The 24459-nt window shown below is 44.9% G+C and overlaps 3 protein-coding genes across 5 annotated transcripts; 2 read left to right on the top strand and 1 right to left on the bottom strand.

The window, feature by feature from the left end:
• On the bottom strand, positions 1-9580 carry p3h3 (prolyl 3-hydroxylase 3). Of its 2 annotated transcripts, none has more exons than XM_028981118.1 (16): positions 7869-9580; positions 7065-7249; positions 6822-6980; positions 5835-6027; positions 5302-5433; positions 5073-5215; positions 4352-4441; positions 4222-4274; positions 4071-4147; positions 3862-3989; positions 3177-3272; positions 2904-3054; positions 2317-2434; positions 2102-2177; positions 1335-1475; positions 1-1197 (listed from the first exon to the last, which is right to left on the bottom strand). In XM_028981118.1, the coding sequence occupies exons 1-16, from the start codon at positions 8167-8169 to the stop codon at positions 1030-1032; spliced, it is 2211 nt and encodes a 736-aa protein (XP_028836951.1). In that variant the 5' UTR covers positions 8170-9580; the 3' UTR covers positions 1-1029. The 2 variants fall into 2 exon arrangements, with proteins under 2 accessions (XP_028836951.1, XP_028836953.1); XM_028981120.1 differs by having other exon boundaries at positions 5302-5365; positions 5905-6027.
• On the top strand, positions 8340-17618 carry usp5 (ubiquitin specific peptidase 5 (isopeptidase T)). 2 transcript variants are annotated; one of them, XM_028981113.1, is made up of 20 exons: positions 8340-9079; positions 9309-9437; positions 9525-9591; positions 10218-10345; positions 11291-11436; positions 11644-11828; positions 12005-12099; positions 12176-12369; positions 13079-13150; positions 13660-13744; positions 13838-13963; positions 14048-14201; positions 14304-14478; positions 14562-14650; positions 14740-14925; positions 15197-15340; positions 15473-15615; positions 16624-16774; positions 16870-16954; positions 17032-17618. In XM_028981113.1, the coding sequence occupies exons 1-20, from the start codon at positions 8972-8974 to the stop codon at positions 17123-17125; spliced, it is 2556 nt and encodes an 851-aa protein (XP_028836946.1). In that variant the 5' UTR covers positions 8340-8971; the 3' UTR covers positions 17126-17618. The 2 variants fall into 2 exon arrangements, with proteins under 2 accessions (XP_028836946.1, XP_028836947.1); XM_028981114.1 differs by having other exon boundaries at positions 8342-9079; positions 14740-14868.
• Positions 17619-19965: 2347 nt separating this feature from the next.
• Positions 19966-24312, top strand: LOC114790793 (uncharacterized). The gene is made up of 10 exons (XM_028981143.1): positions 19966-20033; positions 21520-21583; positions 21682-21843; positions 22103-22243; positions 22370-22603; positions 22732-23000; positions 23092-23227; positions 23454-23575; positions 23850-23917; positions 24004-24312. Exons 2-10 carry the CDS (start codon positions 21550-21552, stop codon positions 24122-24124), a joined length of 1287 nt encoding a protein of 428 aa, XP_028836976.1. The 5' UTR covers positions 19966-20033; positions 21520-21549; the 3' UTR covers positions 24125-24312.
• Positions 24313-24459: the final 147 nt, after the last annotated feature.

Below are 24459 nucleotides of genomic sequence, written 5' to 3'. Positions count from 1 at the left end.
CTGAATGATGCAATTTTATTATTATTATTATTATTTTTTTTTTTTTTACATGGCTGCACTGATGCCTTATGTTACACCTTATGTAATGGTTGAGAATTTTCCGATCGCCTACAGAGATGGAAAATTCTTCGTGGCTCAGCTGTGGAGTTGTCAGGGCAGTGCAACCGTTAGGTTTGGAATTCCTGCTGCAGTGTTGTTTAGGTGCATGTAATTCAGACTGGCAGACGGGGGAGGAAGGGGGTTATTAATTCACCACCCATTAACGCCGCTCTTGACCCAAAAGTGTGCTATGCACAGATTACAAGAGAAGCATAGAGCGGGCGTATGTGGGTTGCCACAGACTGGGTTTGACAAAAGCATCATCTTGTTATCCTTAATCCATGGAATGCAAAAGCATCTGAGGATGGCTTTAAATGGGAAGAAAATGGTGTTGAGATACGGGGAGGGGGTGAAGAGTTGGGACGTGAATGATTAAATGATTTCTTTTGGATTATTATTCCATATTCTAAATGGAGATTTTAAGCTTCATAAACAAATGCGCTCGTTTATGGGGGGATTAACTGTAATCTCGCTTTTCTATCCCGTTCTCCCCCACTAACCAGGCGCATACCTCCCTCTGTTTTGTCCCTCACTCTCTCCATCAGTGTTAATGTGCTGTAGAGACCCATCAGCCCTCCTCTCCATCCCGCTCACTCTCTCACTGTTCTGTTTAATGTTCTGCTGTAATGGAGCTCAGATGAAGAGCATGGATGCGGTCTGGAGCATTAACCCCCTGCCTGCAAATCTTCAACCCTGTAAACACACACACACCAAAAAAAAAAAAAAAAAAAAACACTCGAGTGGAGAACATTTTCTATAGATTGTTGGGGGGGTAACAGTCACAAAATTGAACCCTCTCAGACACACAATTTCCGTGAGAGCAGCCATGGCTGGGCCGCTTCTGGTGTAAAAATGACATTCCGAGAGACAGACTACAAGCAGGGAGGCATGGAGTGGGATGACGTTGGCTGTTCCACCTGTCGGTCAAGTTCACAGTTCGTCCCGCCTTATTTCCCTCTTCACCTCTTTACTCCGGCCCGCTGACACCTGGCGCCTCCCACTGCGGGACGAAGCCGGTGCCGCCCCTCCATCTTTCGTCTTCTCCTTTACCACGCTCTGTCCATCCGCAGCCCACAAACCCTCAGCCTCTTCCCGCTCCTGTTAGGAACATTCCCAATAAACAGAGGGAAAAATGTGCACTCTTGGCATCTTGGTTTTGGTCTTATTGTTTTATGTTTCAGAGCTTGGAGCACTTTTGCCATGATATCCATCTGAAATAAAACTGATTAACTTACCATGTCTCTGTGGTGTTTCTCCTTCGTAAACCACAGGGCCAGTGCACATCGTCGACCGGACGTTACTGCAGTGACACCATGTGGGTTCACAGGACCTGAAGAGAACCCCAGCAGTCGACCGCACTTAGGCTTAACTCTGGCCTGGGAAGAGAAATGAGAACTGAGTTACGCATCAGCCAACAACACTGACTCTGATATCAAGTTTGGATAATTATTGATGATGTGCGTTCACAAGCTTCATCTAACGGGGCATTAACGGGGCAGTGGTGGCTTAGCGGTTAATGTTCACCATGGGTGATGGTTAAAAGCCGAGGACACATTTTGTTGTGTGCACAGTGTGCTGCGCTTCAGAATGACAATCAATTCACTTTCACTGCATCATGGAAGACAACCAACACTCAATAAGGTCTACTCAAGAAAGGCTTACTTCTAATGGCCCTTTCCCCAACATGGGACTGGCTAAATACAATGTCTCTAGCTTGCTGCTCCAGCATATCATATCCACCATAACCAGGTTTATACTTATCGTAATGTTCTCTTCTTGCAAATTTTAAATGACAACATGTAAAACATGCAGAGTGCCGTTGAGAAGGTGCATCAGAGATGACGTTACAGCCATTTCAGGTGAGGCAATACACAACATAGTAGTGAGACCACTTGAGAAGTCAAGCACAGTCGAGTCAGGACCATGCAGTGTAAAGGGTTCAGAACTTTTAATTCAATTCCCTCAAACTCAAACAGTAAACCGTATCCGTGAGTTGACGTACAGTGACTGTTTTGGCATCTTTGTTCGTGAAGAAGAATTCACCCCCTTCAAAGTCTTCGTTCAGATATAAAAGTGCACTGAAACAAAGCAAGAGAGCAAAATGGCTTTAGATAAAGAAAACCCTGTTTTAGTTCATAGGCTGTAAAACGGTGTGGATTAATGTGGTTGTCGGTCTTCAGCACGACCCAAGCCTGATTCAGGGCGAGCATGTTGCACCTCAGATCTCGGTGCGTGAATGCCGGTGCTTCTCTCCAGCACTGTCTGGTCTCTGGCTCCAGGATGCAGTTGTCCACGTGGACAGGGTGAGACAGGTCCAGCCTGCCTTCCTGGTGCCCTAAGCGAAGGACGGCATTAAGCTTCTTTTGTGCAGGGAGTGAGCAGCTGTCAAGTTACATTGGTACAAGTGTAATAAAGTGATGCATTTTGTGCTTTTTATCTATGTGACAAGCAAATCTGCACAGTTCCTGCTAATGAAACAAACCCTGGCAAGACCGGGTAAAATAATATCTTCCTTAAAAAAAAAAAAAAAAAAAAAAAAAAAGCAGCTCCAAAAGCACTTTTTTTGTGGAATGTTTCAGAAAGAGAACAGGAACATGGAATCATGATTTCCACACTGCTTACAAAGTGCTCCCAAAGGTAATAAAAATCCAAATAACTTTTTCCTACAAGCCTGTGCCAATGTACCAAGCATGATGAAATTCCTGCCCGAGAACCATCTCTACTGAACGTGGAACACGAAACAGTGCAACAGTACCAAATAGTGATTCGACGGAGAGAGAAGCGCGGCGTGATTTGAGCCGAACCTGCAACGGCGCTGCGGCAGACCAGGTGGCTGAAGGAGAAGAACAGGGCCGACGGGCTCCTGAAATAGGAGTGCAGGAGGGTCCTCGCTCTTTCACCAACCTCATGCAGCAGCCTGGCATCTGACTGGTTCACCATGCCGGTCTGAGAAAACTGCGGGGGGAGTTTGGGAGAGGTTACGCGATCTGGACCTGAAACGAACATTTACCGGGCAAAACGTAGACTTTCCCATCGTTTAATAGCAAAAGAAAAAAAAAAAAAAGAACCGTGCCTACCTTTAGAGCTCTGAGAACAGTCAGGCCCTCAAACTTCTCGTGGGGGGTATGTGGGGACTGTCTCCCTTTGTAACCATCCCCTGCCAACGTAGCTGCCTACCAACAGAAAACAAGTACTGTATACAATATGCAAGGCCACAATATACAGTACAACGCTCATCAAACACTCATCAAACATGAGTTTGCATTTGCATTACCTAAACCAGTTATTGCAGAAATGTCCTTATTTTTCACAAAACAATAAGAAACTAGAGTTTAAGCAGGTGGAAGTATGACTTAAGGTCGCAGTTTCGAAGGTGCCACTGAGGACTCCTTGATGGAGGCACCGTCGCCACACAGTGCTCCCCGGGTGACGGGATCACATCACTTTCACTTCACCTCAGACACACTGTATTTACATTTACAGAATTTACCAGACGCCCTTATCCAGAGCAATTTACAATCAGTTGTTACAGGGACAGTCTCCCTGGAGACATTCAGGGTTAAGTGTCTTGGTCAGGGACACAGTGTTAGTAAGTGGGGTTTGAACCTGGGTCTTCTGGTTCATAGGCGAGTGTGTTACCCACTAGGCTACTACCACTGTATAATCCTGTCGTTTTCTGAGCAGCACAATGATGTTCTGCATCTTTAGGTATCAACAACGCACGAATGTCGTGTAACTGCTCGATGCTGGAATGACACCTACAGACGCCAGCTGCTGCATGGCATCGCATTCAGCTTGAGACAGGACTCCGTCCAGAACAACTCGATTGGTTCCATTCAAACTTCGGTCATCCATGGCGATGGTGACTCCAACCTGGGGCACTGGACCTCCTGATGGAGCCAGATAAGGGCTGTTAAAATAACGAAGGGAAGGCGTAATCCGTTGTCTAAAAAAACCACTCGGTCGTGCACCTGCGTAAAAGCCACTGTCGTCCGTCTCTTCCCTCTCGTCTTCGTTCAGTCTCTCCCGCAGCATTTCCTTCTCTGCTCTGGTGACAGAACGACAGAAAGGTGAACTCCCTCAACTTCATTCTCATGCGGTTTTCCATCTTCTTCGGCTGACCTCCACGTTTTCCTTAACGATTCTGGGACGATGTCCTCCGGTGTCCACAGATCCTGTGAGAAACAGACAAGAGCTCGAACGCCAAAGAGCAAAAGGCTAAACGGCAACTTCAAGATAAAGAGCTCCTTACAGGGTCGGAGAAGCTGAAGTCCAGGTTTTCGACTCCGAAGTACAGCAGTTTCTTCTCCAGCAGAGATCTGTTCACGTATCTGGAGATTTCCTGAGTGGATTTCAGAATAAAACCCCTAACAAATGTCCTAATTTGTGAATTTTATTGGTTAATTGATAGCTATTATTGTGGAAATCATGTTTGTGTGCGTGTGTATGTATGTGTGCGTGTTTGTGTATGAGCGTGCGTGTTTGTGCGCGTGCGTGCGTGTTTGTGCGCGTGTGTATGTATGTGTGTGCGTGTTTGTGTGCGTGCGTATGTATGTATGTATGTGTGTGTGTGCGTGCGTATGTATGTATGTATGTGTGTGTGTGCGTGTTTGTGTATGAGCGTGCGTGTTTGTGCGCGTGCGTGCGTGTTTGTGCGCGTGTGTATGTATGTGTGTGCGTGTTTGTGTGCGTGTGTATGTATGTGTGTGTGTGTGCGTGTTTGTGCGCGTGCGTGCGTGTTTGTGTGTGTTTGTGTGCGTGTGTATGTATGTGTGTGCGTGTGTGTATGTGTGTGCGTGTTTGTGTGCGTGTGTATGTATGTGTGTGTGTGTGCGTGTTTGTGCGCGTGCGTGCGTGTTTGTGTGTGCGTGTATGTGTGTGCGTGTATGTGTGTGCGTGTATGTGTGTGCGTGTGCGTGTATGTGTGTGCGTGTATGTGTGTGCGTGTATGTGTGTGCGTGTGTGTATTATACCAGAGAAGGAGCAGCGTTCTGCAGTTCAGCGTCGCGCCCCAGGGACGCAGAGTAGAGGCGCAGGTTGCCCAGGGCGCCCGGGTCGGACGGGTAGAAGAGCAACAGGGAGCGGAGGGTCTGCATCGCCCCCCGCAGGTCACCGGCTGTAACGGCACGGAGGAACTCGTGAGGAACGCACCGCCGCCTTTTCACGCCGGTTTTCACGTCGGGCCCGGTCCTGCCCTCTGACCTTTAAACTGTGCGGTGTGCAGATGCTCCAGCTGCGTGGGCAGGAAGTCCTCATGAGGCGAAACCCTCCCGGGACGCGTCGCGACGAGCGACACGCAGGATTGTTGGCAGGCCAGCAGAGATAAAGAGAGCGCTAAAGTAAAGTGAAAGTGAAGTGATTGTCATTGTGACAGACAGCAGCACAGCACACGGTGCTCACAGTGAAATGTGTCCTCTGCTTTTAACCATCACCCTTGGTGAGCAGTGGGCAGCCATGACAGGCGCCTGGGGAGCAGTGTGTGGGGACGGTGCTTTGCTCAGTGGCACCTTGGCGGATCGGGATTCAAACCGGCAACCTTATCATTACGGGGCCGCTTCCTTAACCGCTAGGCCACCACTGCCCCAAATATACTCTTCAGGGGGCACCAGTATTTGAACCTGGGACCTCCTGATCTGCAGTCACAACTGTTTTTTAGAGGGGGGAGCAGGGAAAGGAGCGCGGTTTTGGTTGCGTGTCAAAGCAACAAGTTATGGTTATTATTAGCATAACAATACCTGCTGCTTTTTCGTACACGCCGTCGCCCCGATTTGAGTCGCTATTCTCCGGGAGGGTTCTCGAGGAAACCACACACTGCGCCCTACAATCCTCTAACTGCTGCAGTGTTACGTTCACACAGTCCTTCCAGTTCTCGACTGCCCGCTCCCAATCAGACAAGGCCTCGGCGTGAAGGGCGGAGTCATGGATGTCCTGAGTAAAGGGGAACAAGGTCACAATCCTGTCAACAGATCACAGCATTAAGACACCATGCAAACAGTGTCAATTAAAGATGATCCATTTCCAGCACAGCACCAGAAGTTTTATTGTTTACAGCATTTATCAGACGCTCTTATCCGGTGTCTTACAATCAGTAGTTACAGGGACAGTCCCAACACATGACCAAAAATGGGGAAATGTCCAACCTGCACACCATCGCTGGTCTCACTACTGTACTGACCCGCCAGTCACAAATCACGCCTGAAACTCTTCTCCATTTACAGCATTTACCAGATGCCGTTATCCAGACCAATTTACAATCAGTAGTTACAGGGACAGTCACAGGGATTTGAACCTGGGTCCTCTGGTTCACAGGCGAGTGTGTTACCCACTAGGCTACTAACTTTTAAGTATATTGACTCCCTGAAAACCTGCGTGAACAGATGAAGCTCCACGGCAGCAGGGACGGCAATAGTATTTTGGTGAGATGCTCTTTAGTCAGAGTTCGCGGTGGCCAGTAGGGACATTCCGCCTCACACTGACATCCCGGTCACCATGTCTAGATAGGGTGGTAGTAGCCTAGTGGGTAAGATACTCGCCTGTGAACCAGAAGACCCAGGTTCAAATCCCACTTACTACCATTGTGTCCCTGAGCAAGACGCTTAACCCTAAGTTGCTCCAGGTAGACTGTCCCTGTAACTACTGATTGTAAGTCGCTCTGGATAAGGGTGTCTGATAAATGCTGTAAATGTAAATGTCTAGGGACTCGTCCCGTCCACTCCACTCACCCAGTGCCTCTCCGGCTCGCGCTCTCGGTCCGTAAATGCGTCGTCGGTCACCTCGCCCATGCGTCTGTACTTCTCGATGTTGTTCCTCATCTCCAGGTGGCTGGGATTGGCTACAAAGAACGTCTGTGCAGCGGAGGCGGCCTTCGACGCTTTCCCCAACTTGGCGCATGTGGGCGAGACGGCGTGGACGTGAGAGAGGCGAAAGCGTGGTCACGGCCGCTCTTTACATGCGGGACGGTTTACCTGGTAGTAGGTGAACTGCAGGAAGTTGTAAGGGTTCCGGGTCCCGAACTCATATTCGATGGCAGCAGACACGGGCAGCTGTCCGGCAGGGGTGACGGCTCTGCCCAGGCAGAAGCGGATACACTCGGCCTGCCGCTGGATCCAGTCCAGAGCCCAGAGGTCCCACATGCTGCCGGTCTCTGTGTCTGCACACAGTTACAGTCACACGACACAACTCACCCTAAACCTCGAAAACTTTGAATATGTTGCTTGAAAATATGGGCGTGCAACATACAGTACAGGCCAAAAGTTTAGACACACCTTCTCATTCTATCTGTTTTCTTTATTTTCATGACCATTTAAATTGGTAGATTCTCACTGAAGGCATCAAAACTATGAATGAACACATGTGGAGTTATGTATTTCACAAAAAGTGGAGACCTGGCCTCCACAGTCACCGGACCTGAACCCAGTCCAGATGGTTTGGGGTGAGCTGGACTAAACACCTCTGGGAACTCCTTCAAGACTGTTGAAAAAGCATTTCAGGTGACGACCTCTTGAAGCTCATCGAGAGAATGCCAAGAGTGTTCAAAGCAGTAACCAGAGCAAAGAATCTAGAATATAAAACATGTTTTCAGATATTCACCTTTTTTTTGTTAAGTACATTTTGATGCCTTCAGTGAGAATCTACCACTGTAAATGGTCATAAGAAAACACGTTGAATGAGGTGTGTCCAGACTTTTGGCCTGTACTGTGTGAATATTTTAAAAGAATGCACGAAGTCGAACAACGCGTATAGAGTTGGCAAATTGTGCCAGTTTGTACCCAGTCTGTGAAGCCTGTCGCTCCCCGCGGCTGCACACTCGTCGCGACACCTCCGACGCGTCCGAAGGAGCGACTGGCGGGTGGCGATCGACTTCTCCAGGTACTCCGCCGCCTTTTCCCACTCCTCCTGGAAATAGGCCCGCACTCCCAAATAGTACTGGAGGTCGTACTGGCTTAAAAGTCCGGACTGCGCGTCGGAGGACAGGCGGCTCCCAGCAGCGGAGCGCGGACCGTCCGGAGGGAAGAGGAGCGGGACGCACAGCGCCACGTACGCACACCAGGCCTGCGAGCGCAGCGCCATAGTCGCGGCCGGGAGGAGGGACAGGGCAGAGAACTGAGCAGACTTGCCCGAGAGTCCAGATATAAGGGAGGGAGGGAGGGAGGGAGGAGAACGCGTCCAGGTGGGTGGAGAATGATGGGGGGGGATATGAATATGACAAAATTATAAATGAATACTTTAATGGGTAAACATAATTCATGATTCAATGCATAATGTGTTAAAATAGGTAATTCATTAAAGTATGGAAATGTCTATCCACGAGCAAAAAAAAAATTCAATTACTAATACGCCTCCAGGACGTATGGTGGCGCTACCTATATTTTAAAACGTAATATAAAAAATACGCTTTCTCATGCTCGGAACTTTGGGTTGTCGAATTTTGTCGTAAAGCATGAAGTAGTTGCGCAGTCGGTCAGCATGAGAGTCACCAGGTTAATAGATCTGGACAAAAATAACTACGATTGAGCTTCGAAAAACGCTCGGTTGTAAACTTCTCCAACGAACACTTAAGCCCGCCGATGATGCGGGGATCTCATTAATTGCGATGTTTAAAACCGATTTTTTTTCGGACGCGTGTACTGCACGGATTACGACCGTCCACCGCGACCCCAAGCGTGTGCTGCGAGCCTAGCGAGCCTAGCGAGTCCGGCCTGGCCTCGGCTGTAGCGGCGGGGACCACGGGGAGGCACCAACGGCGGCGGCGGCGGCGACCCACTGAGAGAGACGCGGAGAGGCTGAGCGGAGGACAGCAACGCCGGACACACGACCGCTGGCGCCCAAACCGAGACGCTCGGGCCCGAGGGACGGAAGCAGCCTGCTGGAGATGGCGGGCGTTGGCGAGGTGCTGATGTCGGTTCTGTCCACGATCCGGGTTCCGAGGGCCGGAGACCGCGTTCACAAAGACGAATGCGCCTTGTCGTTCTCCTCTCCGGTTAGTTCCGCCGCCGCTCACCGGCTTTCGCTGTATTTTTAACAGCCCGCCGAAGGGACGGACCATGTTTTTATCCACTGTTGTTATTTTTTATATAGTTCTAGTTTGACGTTTTGACGTCGTTAATAAAATTCTGATGGCGTCATGTTCATCACCGGCTAAAAAGCGAACAGAATTTCCGGCCACCCGACGTGTCCCGACCATTCGCGCGTCTTTTCTCCCCCTCCAGGAGAGCGAAGGCGGCCTGTACGTCTGCATGAACAGCTTCCTGGGCTTCGGCAGCCAGTACGTGGAGCGGCACCACGCCAGGACCGGACAGCGGGCGTACCTGCACATCACCCGGGTCCGCAAGGCCACGGTAGGCGGCAGCGCTCTTCTTTCGGGCGTCCCGTGGCGTCGGGTTTTTACAGGCGACGACTTTCTGTCTCCATAATTCTCCTTTCAGAAGGAGGACGATGGCAGCTCCGGGTCTGAGGACCCGCCCAAGAAAAAGCCCACACGCCTGGCTATAGGTGAGCTGGAAAGCCGGAACCGGTGGTTACCTTTTGTCTGTCCTGTTATGGTGCAAGTGTTCTCAGATTGCTAAAACTATAAGGCTTATTCATTTTTTAAGGGTCCCGTGACATGATTTTTTTTGGCTTTTATATCCACCTTGTTGGTCCCCTTATACTTTATCTGAAGTCTCTGTCCGAAATTCAGCCGTGGTGCAGAATTAAAGCCACCTTGATCCAGTCCCACAGTGAGATTTACCCAGGACGCACCGTTTCGGTGTCTGTAGCTTTAAATGCTAATGAGGAGGAGAGAGGTGGGACAAGAAGGAGAGCAGCCAATAAAAGTTGAGCAGGCATTTGTGGAAATGATGTAATCAACACCATTCGCCAACCACAATGTCTGGCGCAGACAGGAAGCCGTGTCGGCTTCCAGAATAAACATATCCCCCAAATTCCAGATCTGACCAAAGCACTCTTATAAGCATCACCATTTCTAACCTTGGGGAACTCGTATTAATGTTAAATAATCTCACAAAGTGAAATTGACTCCTCATAAAAAATAATCATGTACGAAAAGTGTATATTTCCTCAGAACCCTTTAGTAATGTTGTTACTTGTGTGTAATTGATATTTGTGTTCATCTGTAGGGATAGAGGGAGGATTTGATATTGAGCAGGAGCAGTATGAGGAGGATGTGAAGGTCGTTCTGTTCCCAGAGAGACTGGAAGTGACATCAGATGATCTAGACTCCATGCCCGATGTTGTCATGGAGCGGGTGAGAAACCTTAATAGTTTCTTCTTTCTTTTTTTGATTGATGTGAAATTAATGTAGAGCAGCTGTATAAATGGTATCTGCAGGAATGCCATATTCTGTAATTTGTTTTGTTTTTTTGTGAGAACCTGGGGCGACTCGTCCCAAAATTATATGTCTCAGAGGACTTGTCCTCTTCCTTCGTATGGTAGAATTGTCCCCATTTAAAGGGAATTGGAGTATCTGGGTCTTTTATCCGTAGCCAAATGCTTTTTTTCCTGTGAAATCATACAAAGGCTTCTTGTCTTCTTAACATATTTAAGAATTTTGCCCTGCAGCCAATAAAAAAAAAGTGCTGCCCGCTTGTTAAACCTTTGAATCCTCTAAACATGTACAGTAGAGGCCAAAAGTTTGGACACACCTTTTCATTCAATGTGTTTTCATTGGTAGATTCTCATTGAAGGCATCAAAACTATGAATGAAAACATGTTTTATATTCTAGTTTCTTTGCTCTGATTACTGCTTTGCACACTCTTGGCATTCTCTCGATGAGCTTCAAGAGGTCGTCCCCTGAAATGGTTTTCCAACAGTCTTGAAGGAGTTCCCAGAGGTGTTTAGCACTTGTTGACCCCTTTGCCTTCACTCTGCGGTCCAGCTCACCCCAAACATCTTGATTGGGTTCAGGTCCGGTGACTGTGGAGGTCAGGTATCCACTTTTTGTTAAGTACATAACTCCACATGCGTTCATTCATAGTTTTGATGCCTTCAGTGAGAATCTACCAACGTAAATGGTCATGAAAATAAAGAATGAGAACATTGAATGAGAAGGTGTGTCCAAACTTTTGGCCTGTACTATATACCACTTTTTATGTATATGTATTTCTTTGCACATGTGTGCGTAATTGAAGGGGAGGAGCTTCCAGATTACTCCTAATCACTCCTGATGTGTGTCTGCTTTCCCGTGTGTAGGTGTCTCTCTCCATGGCAGGTCTAATGGCAGCTGACTCAGTGTCACACGCTCTGCAAGTGCAGCAGTGGGATGGAGAGGTGAGACAGGAGTCCCGGCATGCAGCAGACCTCAAGCAGCTAGATAATGGCATTAAGATCCCACCAAGGTCAGACATTATCTTCAGAAATGCCTGTTGTTGATTGGCAGTTGAATTTAAGAGCAGGTGCATCTTTAGTGCGCCTGTTCTTTTATGGCCATGATTGAGTGTGTGTGGTGGTTTATCTGTATTGAAAACTGTGAAGTGATGTAATTGTGCATATGCTGCATTAATATTACGTATTAATGTGAAGCTCTGTCTCTCTCTGACTCTCAGTGGGTGGAGGTGTGAAGTATGTGACCTCCAAGAAAACCTGTGGATGAATCTGACTGATGGGAAAGTTATGTGTGGAAGGAGGTACTTTGACGGCTCTGGAGGCAACAACCATGCCCTCCAGCACTTCCAGGAGACGGGACACCCCCTTGCAGTTAAACTGGGCACAATCACACCTGATGGGGCAGGTATGTAGGTTCAGCAAGCATTTGTGTCAACTTGTACATGTACAATTTGAAGAATCCAAAGCACTATTGCCGTCATGAAAAGCCGCTTCATGAGATGCTCATTAACACAAGTTTGCAGTTTGTTTTCCTCTTGTTGAAAGATCCTTATTGAATACTAGTCTTGATTACTGCTTCAGATGTATACTCATATGATGAAGATGACATGGTTCTGGACTCCAAACTCCCAGAGCACCTTTCTCACTTTGGCATTGACATGATGACTATGGAGAAGGTAAGAATCGTCCGTGTACCCACATTACCATGATTCCTTTCTCCATTATTACTCTACCGTCCTCTCGTGTCCCCAGACCGAACGCACTATGACAGAGCTGGAGATTGCAGTGAATCAGCGTGTGGGGGAGTGGGAAGTGATCCAGGAGTCTGGGACCACTCTTAAACCCCTGTTTGGCTCTGGCCTTACTGGCATGAAGAACCTGGGAAATAGCTGCTATCTCAACTCTGTCATGCAAGTGCTCTTCACCGTACCAGACTTTCAGACCAAGTAAGCATCTGTGAGAATTTGTGTTCAAAATTGTGCATGTATGCTACCAGTCAAACGTTTAAGGAGGAGGACACTTTGAAGAATCCAATGCAAGAAACATGTTAAGCATTTTTTATAGCAGGAGAAAGTGAAGAGTCTCCTCTTTTTACCTTCATGGCTGCTTTGTTCACTATTGTCATCATCAAAAGTTGCTTAATGAGATGCTCATTAACATGATTGAATAAGAAAGTGTTAAGTATAAACATTGGAAACCATCCCCGTTGTCCAACTTAAGGTGGTGGAGTGAAGCTGCCATCACAGCATAAGCTTCAGTTTTTTTTCTAAAATGCAAAATGCAAGTCCCATAAATGATTAGATTAGATTCAACTTTATTGTCATTACACATGTATAAGTACAGGGCAACGAAATGCAGTTTAGGTCTAACCAGAAGTGCAGTAAGCAGCAAGTGCAGGATAAAGGTAGGATAAGTTATGATATACATAATGTGATGTGTACAGAAAGAGACTGAATAATATTTACAGATGGATGTACATTACAGATGGCTGAGTGGATGTTTCCAAACTTTTCACTGGTAGCATATTTATATATATAGAGAGAGATAATTTTGGTGTTGCAACTGATAAGCAATATATATTAAGTATTATTTTGAAGTAAGTAAATGCTATAAATGTAAGTAAGTGAATGTCCCATCTACATCCTTTTTGCTCAGGTATGTTTCCAACATTGACAAGATCTTTGATGAGGCACCCAGTGACCCTACACAAGACTTTAAAACCCAAGTGTAAGTAAATCTCTGCTCCCATGTGTTAGTTGATTCTGCACTGCTGCAGCTTGCATTTAGTGACTGTAGTGGCATCATTTCACCAGTAGATGTCTGTATTGTTTTTCATGGAGTGATCCATGTGATCTGTTGAGAATGTACAGAGGATGAACAGGTCGTGATTTCCAGCTAGCAGCTCTCATTTGTGGTTCTTTTAGATAAGTGTAGCCTACCGAGTTTCTGTCACGTAGCTTCTTACACACACACACACACACACACACACACACACACACACACACACACACACACACACACACACACACAGCCCCTTGGGGGCATCAACAAACAGCAGGATCCCACTTTAGGCTGTCTGGTCTTTAAAGATGCATCACACAAAGCTGTTCCTGTTGGAAGTGAGATTAGTATTTTGTATATATTGTAAGCAGATTTCAGATTTATTGGTTTATTGTTAAATCCTACATTTAATAAGTAATGTCTTTCTTAAATGTATTTAAATTACATTTTTCCAGAGCAAAGTTGGGTTATGGACTGCTGTCTGGAGAGTATTCAAAACCAGCACTCGATCCTGTTGATGACCCTAATGCCGAACCTAGAGTAAGGATGTTCCTGTTAAGCAGAAACTTGCACAATGTCGGCAGCATTGAATAAACCTTTTTTTTTTTTTTTTTTTTTTTTTTTTTTTTGTAGGGTGATCAGGCTGGAATAGCGCCCCGTATGTTTAAAGCACTTGTTGGGCGGGGCCACCCAGAGTTCTCCACTAATCGGCAGCAAGATGCCCAAGAGTTTTTGCTTTACTTTATAAACATGGTGGAGGTAAGAGTCTTTGACGAACGAAGGAAGGATTCTGCGTGTTAGTTGTTGGGTCCAATTTTTACTCTCCCTCTGCCCTCCCCTCAGAGGAACTGTCGTTCAGGAATGAACCCATCCGAAGCCTTTCGCTTTTTGGTGGAAGAACGAATTGTGTGTCAGCAGTCGCAGAAGGCAAAGTACACTCAGAGGGTGGACTACATTGTGCAGCTTCCAGTGCCCATGGACCAAGCCTCCAATATAGGTGGGACACAATTTGTTAAAAATTTGTAATGCAATAGCTGTGTAGGCTTTCTTGCTTTTAACCCTTACTTATTATTTGTTGTTCCAATCATATTTGTGGCAGAGGAGATGCAGGAGACGGAACGTCGGCGAGAAGAGGCGGAGTCCTCCGGCGCCCCTGTTCCTCCAGCACCGCGAGCCTGTATCCCGTTCTCTGCTTGCCTTGCAGCGTGGAGCGAACCAGAGACCCTTACCGACTTCTGGAGCTCTGCGGTTCATGCTAAGACCACTGCTACCAAGTAAGACATCGGGAATGTATATGTATTCATGTGTTGGAGTTCATTTTGCTCAGCCCTTTCATCCACACATCCTCGTTTTTCAGGACCACCTGTTTCGCCTCCTTCCCAGACCACCTTGTTATCCAGATCAAGAAATTCACTTTTGGCCTTGACTGGGTTCCAAAAAAGTTGGGTGGGTGCAACATTTGAAAATGTTTTATTGACATTGAGGAACGCATGAAACAATTAAAATACCCGATCGTACAATCCTTCTGATTTTAGATGTAAGTATCGATGTGCCCGACACACTGGACCTGAGTGCTCTTCGGGGAATGGGCCAACAGCCAGGGGAGGAGCTTCTTCCAGAGGTGGCCCCACCTCCTCTAATGACTCCGGATGTGGAGGTCAAAGGTATCCTGGGTCCCCATGGCAACGAGGAGGACGACTCTCTCTACTCCCCACTGCTGTGTCAGTCTGTCTGTCTTTTCTCCTCTGCCCCCGGTCCTTCCATCTCTGGTTTTGTCCGGCCACACCTTTCATCCCTCTTTTCTTTATTTACTTCTTCATATTTACTATATTATTTCTGGTGATATTGTTACTATTAAAAATCCGCACGTTGATTGGTTTATATTATTTTAAATTGTTTCCATCACCCAGTTACATGATTATTTAGTCATATTTGCATTCTAGTGCTAGTATTTAATTTCTTTCTCTTCTCTGTCCCTCACACATTTTTTAGCCCCTGTGCTGGATGACTCCACTGTGTCTCAGCTGTGTGAGATGGGTTTTCCGCTGGAGGCCTGTCGGAAAGCTGTTTATTACACTGGAAACACTGGGATTGATGCTGCCATGAATTGGGTCATGGGTCACATGGATGACCCAGGTGTGTGTTTTTTTTTTTTTAATTAGTTCTGGTAGTGTAGTGTTGAAATTTAAGTTGACCTGTCAAAGTATGCAGAGTAATGGTTGATGAGCCTGCCAACCTGATTCATTCTTCTTCTCTGATTGGATGCAGATTTTTCTGCTCCCCTTGTATTGCCTGGCTGCAGTTCTGCCCCAGGAACCACGCCCACGGAAAGTATTTCAGAAGAACACCTAGCAACTATAGTCTCCATGGGATTCAGCCGAGAACAGGCTACACGGGCTCTAAGGGCAACGGTGAGAACATTATGCCATTGCGAATGCATACACCAGTGTATTTCTTCGTGCCTTTCCCAAGGAGTTGGAAATTGAAGGAAATTGGAAATTGCCCCAAAGGTTTGTGGTCAGATGGGTCAAAAATATAAGTTCTAGAGTGAGATGAATGAGGTAGTGCAGAGTGTACCCAAGGGAGAGAGAGCAGTGTTTGGGGCAGACTTTAAAAAGAGCTGATGGGCAGGTATGGTTTGCAGAAGGTTAGATGGTGGTAGATTTTGTGAAAGGATAAAAATGGCTGTGCTGAACACATGGTGATGAAGAATAAGAATGGAAGATGATGCACACAGATTTATTTATATCTTATATAAGGTACCCAGGATCTAGTGGTGAACTGAAGAACACTACTGTAAGGTGGATTTCAGGGGGCAGGTAAGACAGGCACTAGGTGGCAGGCAGGAGTTATCTGAGAGCTGAAGAGGGTGGTTGTAGCCTAGTGGGTAACACATTCTCCTATGAACCAAAAGACCCAGGTTCAAATCCCACTTACTACCATTGTGTCCCTGAGCAAGACACTTAACCCTAAGTTGCTCCATGGGGGGGACTGTCCCTGTAACTACTGATTGTATGTTGCTGTGGATAAGGGCGTCTGGTAAATGCTGTAAATGTAAATGATTTGATCAATCAAATGACAAAGTGAACAGCAGTGTTGTTACATGCTTGAAAAGAGCAACAGTTACGTGTTTGCTCTCAGTGTGTAAATGCAGACGTATAGAGAAGGTCGGAAGGAGCTGCATTCATGGGTTGTGGTTTATATGATTAAGTCTGGAGAAGTATGTGAAAGTAGTGCAGAACCACTGGTGAAGGAACAGGAGTTCAGATAATTTGTTTCAACTGTCCAGAGAAATGAGAAGTGTGGAAAAGAGCATGCAGTGTGTGTGTTGTGTATTTGTGTGTGTTGTGTATTTGGTAGGGAATGAAAGTGACATTTCCCCATTTTTGCTCTTGTGATTTGCTCTTCTTGTTGTCTAGAGTAATATTCTAGAGAGGGCAGTGGACTGGATCTTTTCTCACCTTGATGACCTGGAATCAATGGAGGTGTCTGAGGGGGGGCGATCTGCTGCAGAGAGTGAGGGGAGCAGGGAGCCACCTCCTGGCCCACGAGTCCGTGATGGAGCAGGAAGTGAGTTGCTGCAGTCTTCCACTCAGCTCTCCCTTGTGTGCTTTTGCACCGTCCTTCACAACGCTCTCTTCTTTTTTTTTTTTTTTCCCCCCCAGAGTACGAGTTGTTTGCCTTCATCAGTCACATGGGCACAAGCACAATGTGCGGTCACTATGTTTGCCACATCAAGAAGGACCAACAGTGAGTATTACTGATCCGTATTACTGATCCACACTGTTAAAACGTGAGTGTGAACACTTGCTCTCTCCCTCTCTCAGGTGGGTTATCTTTAATGATCAGAAAGTGTGTGCCTCCGAGAAACCGCCCAAGGACTTGGGTTACCTGTATTTCTACAGGAGAATGCCTGAATAAAACAGAGCGATGTCTAATAAGGGGGTTAGGTGACACTCTTGCATCTCACTCATACTCAAAGAAGACACACACTCGCACACCATGAGCTCCTGTGAGATACACTCAGACACCCTTCAGAACTCGCACAACAAAGACATGATGTTTTTTTTTTTTTCTTCACCCTTCACTTGTCCATGCCGCACGCAGTGAGGCTGTTGAACGGTTGTCCATGCACGTTGCAGACTGCGGGGGTGTTTTAAGGGTTGTTTGTGGAGTGGGTCCATTAGAAAAAAAAAAAAACACAGCCTGAGTTTACATTCAGCCACATACTTTCCCCAAATGTTTATTCTTCACATCATTTTTCACTTCCTTTGGGTAGTGGCTGTTGTGATGTCATCGCTTCTGTAGCTTAACACAACCCAGCTTTCCCTTGAGTCCCAAAATGTTCCCATGGGACTGCTGATGGAGAGGTCAATTAAGGATTATACATGAAAATAAAAACCATACCAAACAAGTTGGGTGTGATGCAGTGATTTGCTTTTTATTTTTATTTTATTGTTTTTCTCTGGGGAAAAAATTAAATGATGTCTTTGCCTCTTCTGACCCATTGTTATGTCATTTCTTCAGTATTGAATTATCGGAATTATTAAGTTTTGTTTTTATGCTTATTTTTATGCTTGTTTTTATGCTTGTGCTCCAAAATAAAAATGGAGTGGATGATTAATTGCAATCTGAGGAGAAAAGTACAGAGTTACTACAGCTTCATAGAACAAAAGAAAAAATGCAATGAAAGCAACATGGTGCTTATGAAGCAGCAAAAAAAAAAAAGACAAACGTTATATTTATGTGGCATGCACATCAAACTTGTCTAATGGAGAAATCAAAGGCTAATACTGAGCTGCACAACTTTTCTTGGGTCTCTCTGGCATCTGTCTTAACATGCAATCATTTTTGATGGGCTGCCTCACTGGCAGGCCTTAAAAAGCAGAAACAAAGGTCATGCTTGATCTGGGCAGTAGCTCGGGAGGTAGCAGGGTGCCCTTCACCTTAAATCCATTGTGAGGGACACCAAAGGTGCCACCAAGGACAGCAAGCAGGCCTGGCCATGCAAACTCTTCCCTTTATGGTAGGCTTTTCCTTGGCACCTGTTGTTTCTGTCCATCACAGAAGTGATGCTGCTCTTCCACTTGTATTATGTGTCCAGGAAACCAAAATCAGGCAGCACATAACCAACTCACTACATACTTGAAAAATACTATACGCTCCTTCATATTCTAAAATGTTTCCTAAATATATCTGTTTTTTTCCCAAATCCAAACGAGTTTAGCGACTTTCCTTTCATGCTCTGTAAGGAAGTACAACCAACACTGGTTATCAATCAATTTCACATGCTGCTGTGCATACGGGATAGACGACAGGTGGAAATTATAGGCAATTAGCAAGACGTCCCCAATAAAGGCGTGGTCCTGCAGGTGGGGACCACAGACTACTTCTCCGTTCCTGTACTTTCTGGCTGATGTCTTGGTCACTTTTGAATGCTGGCACTTTCACTCTAGTGGTAGCAGGAGACGGGAGTGGCTCAGGTAGTGCAGCTCCTCCATGATGGCACATCAATGCGAGCTGTGGCAAGAAGGCAGTGTCTGTCAGCATAGTGTCCAGAACAGGAGGCACTACCAGGAGACAGGCGAGGACATAGGAGGGCAACTACCCAGCAGCAGGACTGCCAGAGCCCTGCAAAATGACCTCCAGAAGGCCACAGATGAGCATGTGTCTGCTCACTCGGTCAGAAACATGAGGGTGGTATGAGGGCCCCACATCCACAGGCGGGGGTTGTGCTTACAGTCCAACACTGTGCAGCACGTTTGCCATTTGCCAGAGAACACCAAGATTGACAAATTCGCCACGTGTGCAGGTTCACACTGACCACATGACTGAGTCTGGAGACATCGTGGACATCATTCTGCTGCCTGCAACATCCTCCAGAATGACCGGTATGGCAATGTGCTCACCAGAGGTAGCCTGTCTGCCATTAGGTACCGGGTACCTATGCTGGTGCGGTTGGCCCTGGGTTCCTCCTAATGCAAGACAATACAAGACCTCATGTGACTGGAGACATCGATGCTATGGACTGGCCTGCTCGTTCCCCAGACCTGAATCCAATTGAGCACATCTGGGACACGAAGTGAAATGTGCAGTGATTGTCCTTGTCAAAGTGTGTCCTCTGCTTTTAACCATTACCCTTAGTGAGCATTGGGCAGCCGTAAAAGGCACTCAGGGCGCAGCGTGTAAGGATGGTACTTTGCTCAGTGGCACCTCAGTGGCACCTTTTGATTATGGGTCCATTTCCTTACCTGCTAGGCCCCCACTTCCCCAATGGACTCGCTCACATCATGTCTGGCTCCATCCACCAACGCCACGCTGCGTTGCTTTAGTCCAGGTCTGGGAGGAGATCACTCAGGAGACCATCTGCCACCACATCAGGAGCATGCCCAGGCGTTGTAGGGAGGTCATACAGGCACGTTGAGGCCACACACACTTCTGAGCCTCTTTTGACTTGTTTTAAAGACATTACATCAAAGTTGGATCAGCCTGCTGTGTGTTTTCAATTTTGAGTGTGACTCCAAATCCAGATAAATTTGAATTCCATCGATAAATTTTGTGTGATTTTGCTGTCAGCACATTCAACTATGTAAATAGCATAACATAAGTATTTAATACTTATAATTTTTTGAACATTGTAATGTAGTTGCATTTTACAAAATAACATAAAATGCAACTACAAGACTCTTACAGACGTCATGTCAGTCCGCGTGGTTCGAGTAGATGTGTAGGTGTTTACCATCGCCGGGATTCTTTTCTTCCGCCTTGATTTGCTTTTGCTTCCTTCAGCCTGAGCTGCGCTTCTGCATTTTTCAAAGCTTGTTCTCATGTAAGTAGACAATGAAATAAAATATGAAAAACATGACTTAAGTTTAGACTTTTATTAATTATTTACAAATTATGAACGGTAAATTACAATTGTTTTATATTAACTATATTGTATTTTCATTGTATAATATACATTTATAATATTCACACTTGCAGGTAAATGAGACTGCATAGTTATTTTGAATTATTGTATGTATAATTATGGGGATTATAAGTATTTTTTTTATATTATGCAAATGATCAGAATACATCATGTTTTCCTAAAAATGAAACATTCAAAGAAATATCATAATATCACCCACAGACTATTCGTCAGGTACCTTTCATAGCTGCTAAACAATCACTTTCAAATCTCTCTATGATAATATTTATCACTGAAATAAAACAATTTAGTGACGTTTGTATTATTGTCATGTCATTACATCTTAATGGCCATTTTACATTTTATTCCTGTTAAAATATTTGTGCCAAATATTTCCAGAACTTTCTGCATACGCTAATATTCTTGAGATGCTAGATGTAAAGATTTAAAATATGCAACTTATTTTTAAGTTTCGTTTCACATCAAAAGTTATAGTAAAGATTAGGGATTTTACTGTAATTTAAGTAACAAATCATGCAAAATTCATTTTAAAATATATAGTGCATTAAGGGATAAACACTTTTTTTTACTAAATGTTAATTGCTATGTCAAAGTTAAAACCAGATGTGAACGGAAGCACGATCTGTGGTCTGAAACCACTTTCAGCTACTTGAATTTTGCAGAAGGCTTTTTTTTTTTGCATTTGTTTTATCTCTGAGCTCTACAAAAATACTGAATCTAAAACAGAGCAGCAAAGTTAGATAAATGAAATCTATTTAATCTATTAATTAAACATTTATTACCACTTTCAAGGAAATGGAAATCAACCTGTTATAAAATACTTGCCTGTTAGTTCTGTCAACAGAATTTCAGAGCAGAGAATCAGGCGTCAGTATAGAATACCTGGTCTTTTGGTTTATAGGTGAGTGTTTTACTAGGCTTGTACCACCCTCAAGAAAATGTTTGGATTTGAGCATGGAAGGTCAAAAAAACATTCTGTCGGGGTTATCACCACAAGATGAGATTAAACAGACCTGGTCTGAAAGTAGTATAACTACTGCTGTAGTTATTTGGAGAAAAAAATCATTTCATCTATATAAAAAGAAATACATGTCAGCATTACATTGGCATTAATGGTTGACATTACTGACTGGCAGCAGAAAGAGAAAAAAGTGGAAATCCCATTTTCTCTACCTACATCTACAAGAGACTCCTCCCATTTCCTTCAAATTGTGCGAAACTTCAAGAACAGCCATTTCCAAACAAAGCCAGCATTCACCCTGATGGTCTCTCTTTCAGATGTTGAACAAGACATGAGGAACAAGACACAGTTTTAATAATCCATCAACATGACAAAGACCGTCACATTGTGTTCATTCTGTTCATTCTGTTCATTTTTATTCAGATATTATAGAAACCAGACACTGGACAGAAGATGCTAAAAGTCCAACGTTTATGGATTCTTTTGAGTAAGTAATGTAAATGTGAAATATTTTGCAAATGTTAATTTCAATTTTACAATATTGGTAATGATATTTCTAATGCCCTATTTCTTTATGTGTTTAAGGCTTTTGTGCAGTCTCTATAGACAGTGATCTGTTTTATGCAGCAGAATCTGATCCGATTTCGATTGAGTGTAAAACATACATAAAAGGAGGGATCTATGAGTGGCTTCACAATAATCAAAAAATTCTGACTGTTAACGACAAATCTGGAATGACGCAAAAAGGTAATACATAAATAAAAGTCTAGTATGTAACATTTTCCAGATATTTAATACTGTTTTCATTATTAATACAGGCAAAGAGAAACATCTGACTTATTTCCTTTAAAGACATCAAAGACATTTTTATTTCTTTGTCGTGATGCTGCTTATATAGTATTTATGTGTTCACTGCTTCACATTTTTAAATTGATAAATGCATGACATATTCCTGTTTTAGAAATGTATCTCCAGATCAAATCGAATGATTTGGTTTCTTTCTAAGGCAATATCCCAATAACTTCAAAGGTGAGGGCTTTGGGGAACTTATTGAAAATCAGTAATCTACAAAAAGGGGATTCAGGACAATTTGTTTGCAAAGTGCCAGGCCATCCAGATGATGTGCACACTCTTCATGTGATTTCAGGTAAAAAAAAACAACAAGAAAAAGACACACGTTGTGTACTTGATGTATAGCACTTCACATTGTAGCAGCAGCGGCATGAAGAATCACGTGATTTAACCCTGTCTTCTTTCTCCCGCCACGCATCAGTCTCTGCCAGTCCCAGCGGGGCCTGGCTGCTGTCAGCACCGGCAGAGCTTCGCTGTGAGACTGGCCAAAGCTCTGAGGCTAAAACTGAATGGCTGAAGAATAATGAAATTGTGCACAGTGAGGGCGTTAAGACCATCAAAAGCGTAGCCCGATCTGATGAGGGAAGATGGACTTGTAAAATAACCACGGAGGACAAGCGCATCTTTACAAAGACCCTGGATATTACAGTTATTGGTTAGTTTCCTACATCAACATTTCCTTTCATAGTTTCCTGTGTAAATTCTACACAGGAAGCCATTCAGGTCAGCAGACCTCATATTAAAACCGATCACTTCGCCTTCACTTCATTATGATTCTGGCAGGTCTGTCTGGCTCTCAGAATGTGACAGCCCGGCTGGGGAACAGCGCCACCCTCCCCTGCTCCCTTACCCCCCCTAACCTCGGCTCCTTGCGTGTGGTTGGCGGTGGGTGGAAGCAGATGAGCGGGGCCCAGCGCAAGCTCTGCTTGCCAACCCTGAACGCGTCTGCAGGTCTACACTGGACTGCAGAAGAAACACACAGTGACTGTGAGCCAAGAGTCAAAGGCCTGAAAGGTGCTCTGAGTACTAACTTCTCAGTGACTGTCAGTCATGTGAGTCCCTAAAAAAAGCCATTTATGGAGAACGCGTCTCTTCCCTCTCTCCACTGCTCTCCGCTGAGTTTTACCCTTTCCTCATACCCAGGTTGGAGAAGATGACGCTGGTCAGTACATCTGCTCTCTGACGTTTCAACAAGGAGAAATTAGCACTGAGGTTACACTGCAGGTTTCGAAAGGAAATAAAATCGATAAACCTGATAAGAGGACTCCCTACAATCCAGGTACACCGAATTTAAGGGTGGTCCGCTGTTGTTTTTCAGAACAACATTGTCACGCTGCACAGTGCACTTGCAGGTGACATGGCCCCACAGTGGCAGACACCCATGCAGTAGACAAATATACACAATCATACACATTTCTTTGTGCAAGTATTTGGTAGTAAGTTGTTAAATACACCGAATCAAACAAATCCCTCCAAAATGTGTGTGATAACTGTTCTTCTTACAGATAAAGCCAATCAGTTCTGGCTGCATTGGAAAATTTGGACCTGGGTGGGTGTGGGAGTTCTTGCTTTCGTGATCATTTTACTCGTGGTTGTTCTTTGCTGTTTGAGGAACAAGAGAATGAAGGTGAGATGAAATGCTTAGGAGAAAAGTCTAAAGAAAAGAAACATCATGCTGGTTTTGTATTGTTGTCAAATGAATCAAAGAAACATAATCTGATCTACAAATAATCCATGACAAAGTAAATCAACACATTTTGACTATAGGGAGCATATAACAACTGCATGTAGCTCTGCTGAGGTTGCCATGTTTGTCCTGTGATGCTGAAGATTCATTTTGAAAAAAGCACAAGCTCAAGAGACTTGAGACTTGTGACCTAAAACTATGTTTTCATGCACAGGGGAGAAGGAAGAGGCTGAAAGCTGTCAGACCACCACTGACGGCGAATGATTACTGCCAGTGCAATCGGTACCTACTACGCCATACTATAATAATCACAGTGAATGTTAATTGAGCTGCATATTTATGTTGTCCATATTCTTTTACCTGAAAAGGTTAGCCAGACAGCCTCAGAGAAGCTCAGGGGAGAGGCCATTATGTACCCCGCAGCCACATCGAAACTCTGAGAAGATGGAAATAAAAACGACGAAAGGAAGAAGAACACAGCACATGTGAACACTTGGGCAAACAAATAAAGATAATGCAAGTGTTATGTTCGTATGTTTGAATGTATGTCTTAAATGAGTTTTTCATTTATTTTTTTCTCTAAAAATGTCTTAATCTGCTTAAATGTTTATAATCAGGGTACAGTTAACATTACATTTTTAAATACCCTTAAATGAATAAAAGCATGTAGAAAATCATTGTTTAGGTCCCTGGCTAATTTTGCACATGCACAAACACAATATGGTACTGGTGCAGGAGACTGCACACAGGTGGTCTCATATCGAGATCATAAACCAGCACAGCACAGCAGGAACCCCAGCAGATGTGCGGGATTCACTCAACTT

Source organism: Denticeps clupeoides, chromosome 5 (assembly GCF_900700375.1).
Source record: "Denticeps clupeoides chromosome 5, fDenClu1.1, whole genome shotgun sequence".
Classification (NCBI taxonomy): domain Eukaryota; kingdom Metazoa; phylum Chordata; class Actinopteri; order Clupeiformes; family Denticipitidae; genus Denticeps; species Denticeps clupeoides.
This window is presented reverse-complemented; position numbering and strand designations above follow the sequence as displayed.

What these genes read in the sequence shown, in the direction of transcription:
- usp5 (XM_028981113.1), top strand. Translation starts at nt 8,972, where the DNA reads ATGGCGGGCGTTGGCGAGGTGCTGATGTCGGTTCTGTCCACGATCCGG. An exon ending in CCCGGGTCCGCAAGGCCACG is followed by an intron (nt 9,438 to 9,524) that starts GTAGGCGGCAGC and finishes TTCTCCTTTCAG; the next exon opens with AAGGAGGACGATGGCAGCTC. An exon ending in CACGGGCTCTAAGGGCAACG is followed by an intron (nt 15,616 to 16,623) that starts GTGAGAACATTA and finishes CTTGTTGTCTAG; the next exon opens with AGTAATATTCTAGAGAGGGC.
- LOC114790793 (XM_028981143.1), top strand. Translation starts at nt 21,550, where the DNA reads ATGCTAAAAGTCCAACGTTTATGGATTCTTTTGA. An exon ending in TCTCAGTGACTGTCAGTCAT is followed by an intron (nt 23,001 to 23,091) that starts GTGAGTCCCTAA and finishes CCTCATACCCAG; the next exon opens with GTTGGAGAAGATGACGCTGG. An exon ending in GAGGACTCCCTACAATCCAG is followed by an intron (nt 23,228 to 23,453) that starts GTACACCGAATT and finishes TTCTTCTTACAG; the next exon opens with ATAAAGCCAATCAGTTCTGG.
- p3h3 (XM_028981118.1), bottom strand. Translation starts at nt 8,169, where the DNA reads ATGGCGCTGCGCTCGCAGGCCTGGTGTGCGTACGTGGCGCTGTGCGTC. An exon ending in GCGAGCCGGAGAGGCACTGG is followed by an intron (nt 6,028 to 6,821) that starts GTGAGTGGAGTG and finishes CCCTTTACTCAG; the next exon opens with GACATCCATGACTCCGCCCT. An exon ending in ACTTCAGCTTCTCCGACCCT is followed by an intron (nt 4,275 to 4,351) that starts GTAAGGAGCTCT and finishes TGTTTCTCACAG; the next exon opens with GATCTGTGGACACCGGAGGA.